The following is a 2,232-nucleotide window of genomic DNA, read 5'->3' as shown; positions in this document are numbered from 1 at the left end:
TGGCAAGGACTGGGTTTGAACCCGCCACCTCGGGCATATGGAGCTGGCGCCCTACCCTTTTGAGCCACCCTCAAAAGGTGCCACCCTGACTGCTTTTCTAGATTAAAAAAATGTAGGAAGAGTAAATCACCTTTGAAAATTAAAACTTTCTCCCTGCATTCCACATTCACTATACTAGTTCTAGTACCAATGTTCTAGTACCAATGACAGTTACTTCAGTTGCAAGTCCCAGTCTGCTGGTTTTCTTCCTTTTCTACCTTCAGCACTCCTACGACCCCAATGAATTTGGAGTGGAGAAGTCTGGATTGAAACTTATAGTTATTGGTATTTCCTCTCAAAACTCAGGATGCTTTACTTAAAAAAGTTAAAAACATGACTAAGCCAGAGAAAATTTAATTCGAGAAAATAGAAAGCCCAAGAAAGACAATTTAAAAAGTCCACTATGTAAATCAATACCAAAAGGACCTATTAATATTTCTCATATATATGCACAACAGATTATTTTTTCCTTCAAAGGACTACAACTATTAATACATTTTGCAGAATTTAATACAGGTTAAATAATTAAAAACAGGACTTCCTTTACATACCCATATTTTCCTTTGACAAGGCATCATCTGAACAAACGTTTTCAAAAGAATATTTTAAAATCGCTTTCCTAGAAAAAGAATTTGGCAGATTTGGCTTCAAAAGATCAATCATGTATATTTAAATGATCATAATGTATATCAGTGATAACTGAAGATGATGAGCATACATTTATTTATTTTAGGTACCCTTCCTTGGTTGTTTTATGCATTAAGACAGCATGATGCAGTGAAAAAAGGGGGAGGACTAATACTGATTTATGGACAAGCACAATGGCTCATGTCTGTAATGCTAGCACTCTGGCTGACGTGGGAGGACTGCTTGAGGCCAGGAGTATGAGACCAGCCTAGGCAATATAGTGAGACCTTGTCTCTACAAAACAAAACAAAATATATGGGTGTGATGGCATCTCTTGTAGCTCCAGCTACTCAGAAGGCTGAGGCAAGAGGATTGTTTAAGCCCTCTTGAGGCATTTGAACTTGCAGTGAGCTATGATGCCACTGCACTCTATCTAGACAATAGAGTGAACTCTGTCTCAAAAAAAAAAATATATATATATGTATAGATATTGATTTCACTAGGTGCAAAGCACTAACAATCTACCAAGCACTTTACACAGGCTAATTCGTGTAATCCTCCTCTGAAAAAACCTACTAAGTGATTCTTACTCTCATTACATAAAGAAACTGAGAAATTTGAGATATCAGAGAAATGAAAACTTTGAGATCTTAAGGAAATAGTTGAACATGACAGAACTACACTCTCTCAGACCGCAAAATCCATGCTTTTCCCACTATACGGTTAAATATGTTGCTGATTTAGAGTCAGAAAATATTTGTTCAAATGGACTTTCTCTAACCATAAGATCTTGAGAAAGTCAACTTAGTTTTTCTAAGCTACAATTTTTTTTAACTTTCAAATGGAGAGAATTATGAAATAACACTTCATATTTGATGGGTCAGTGTAAAGTGTAGCTGAGATAAGACAGTGAAAGCCCGTTTTTAAAATTTAGTGATTTGTCTTCTGAAAAGTTTTATTGATATATATATATATATATACACATACATACACACATATATAAAGCTGTATGACTAGTTCAACGATAAACACTAAAACTTGTCATCAGTAGCTTATTAGTTCAATACGAAGGCCTACTTCTGATTTGCATGATCTATTTTTATTTTTGCAGTTTTTGGCTGGGGCTGGGTTTGAAGCCACCACCTCCAGTATATGGCGCCCTACTCCTTTGAGCCATAGGCACCTTCCTGCATGATCTATTTTTAAACTAAAAACCTGCTTCTAATCTGGTTGCTCCTATAATATGCATGTATTAATCTTTAAAATTTCTGATTTAATATATGTATATAAGTATAAAACTGTCTCCATTCTTCTAAGACTACTACTTATCAATCTATTAATTCTTTCTGAAAATTGTAAATACAATATTTTTCTAGTGAAACAGAATCAAAGATCCTAGGAAATGTTATGTAATAACTAAATCCAACATATATAGTTTAATTTTCTCATAATACTTTTTAATTTTAAAAATCAAGACATCTGGAGAACACTTAGAGAACTAAAAATAGACCTGCCATTTGACCCTGCAATTCCTTTGTTGGGTATATTCCCAGATGACCAAAAATC

General features: G+C 34.5%; 1 protein-coding gene across 1 annotated transcript in view; it reads right to left on the bottom strand.

The window, feature by feature from the left end:
* Window positions 1-2,232, bottom strand: part of ZCWPW2 (zinc finger CW-type and PWWP domain containing 2) — a 104,283-nt gene that overhangs the window by 9,110 nt on the left and 92,941 nt on the right. Inside the window, exon 5 of the mRNA XM_012804838.1 lies at window positions 591-684. Coding sequence (XP_012660292.1) covers window positions 591-684 — 94 coding nt within the window. The remainder of the gene's footprint in view (window positions 1-590; window positions 685-2,232) is intronic.

The sequence above is a fragment of the Otolemur garnettii genome, unplaced genomic scaffold (assembly GCF_000181295.1).
Source record: "Otolemur garnettii isolate 467f Iridium unplaced genomic scaffold, OtoGar3 scaffold00002, whole genome shotgun sequence".
NCBI classification, from domain to species: domain Eukaryota; kingdom Metazoa; phylum Chordata; class Mammalia; order Primates; family Galagidae; genus Otolemur; species Otolemur garnettii.
This window is presented reverse-complemented; position numbering and strand designations above follow the sequence as displayed.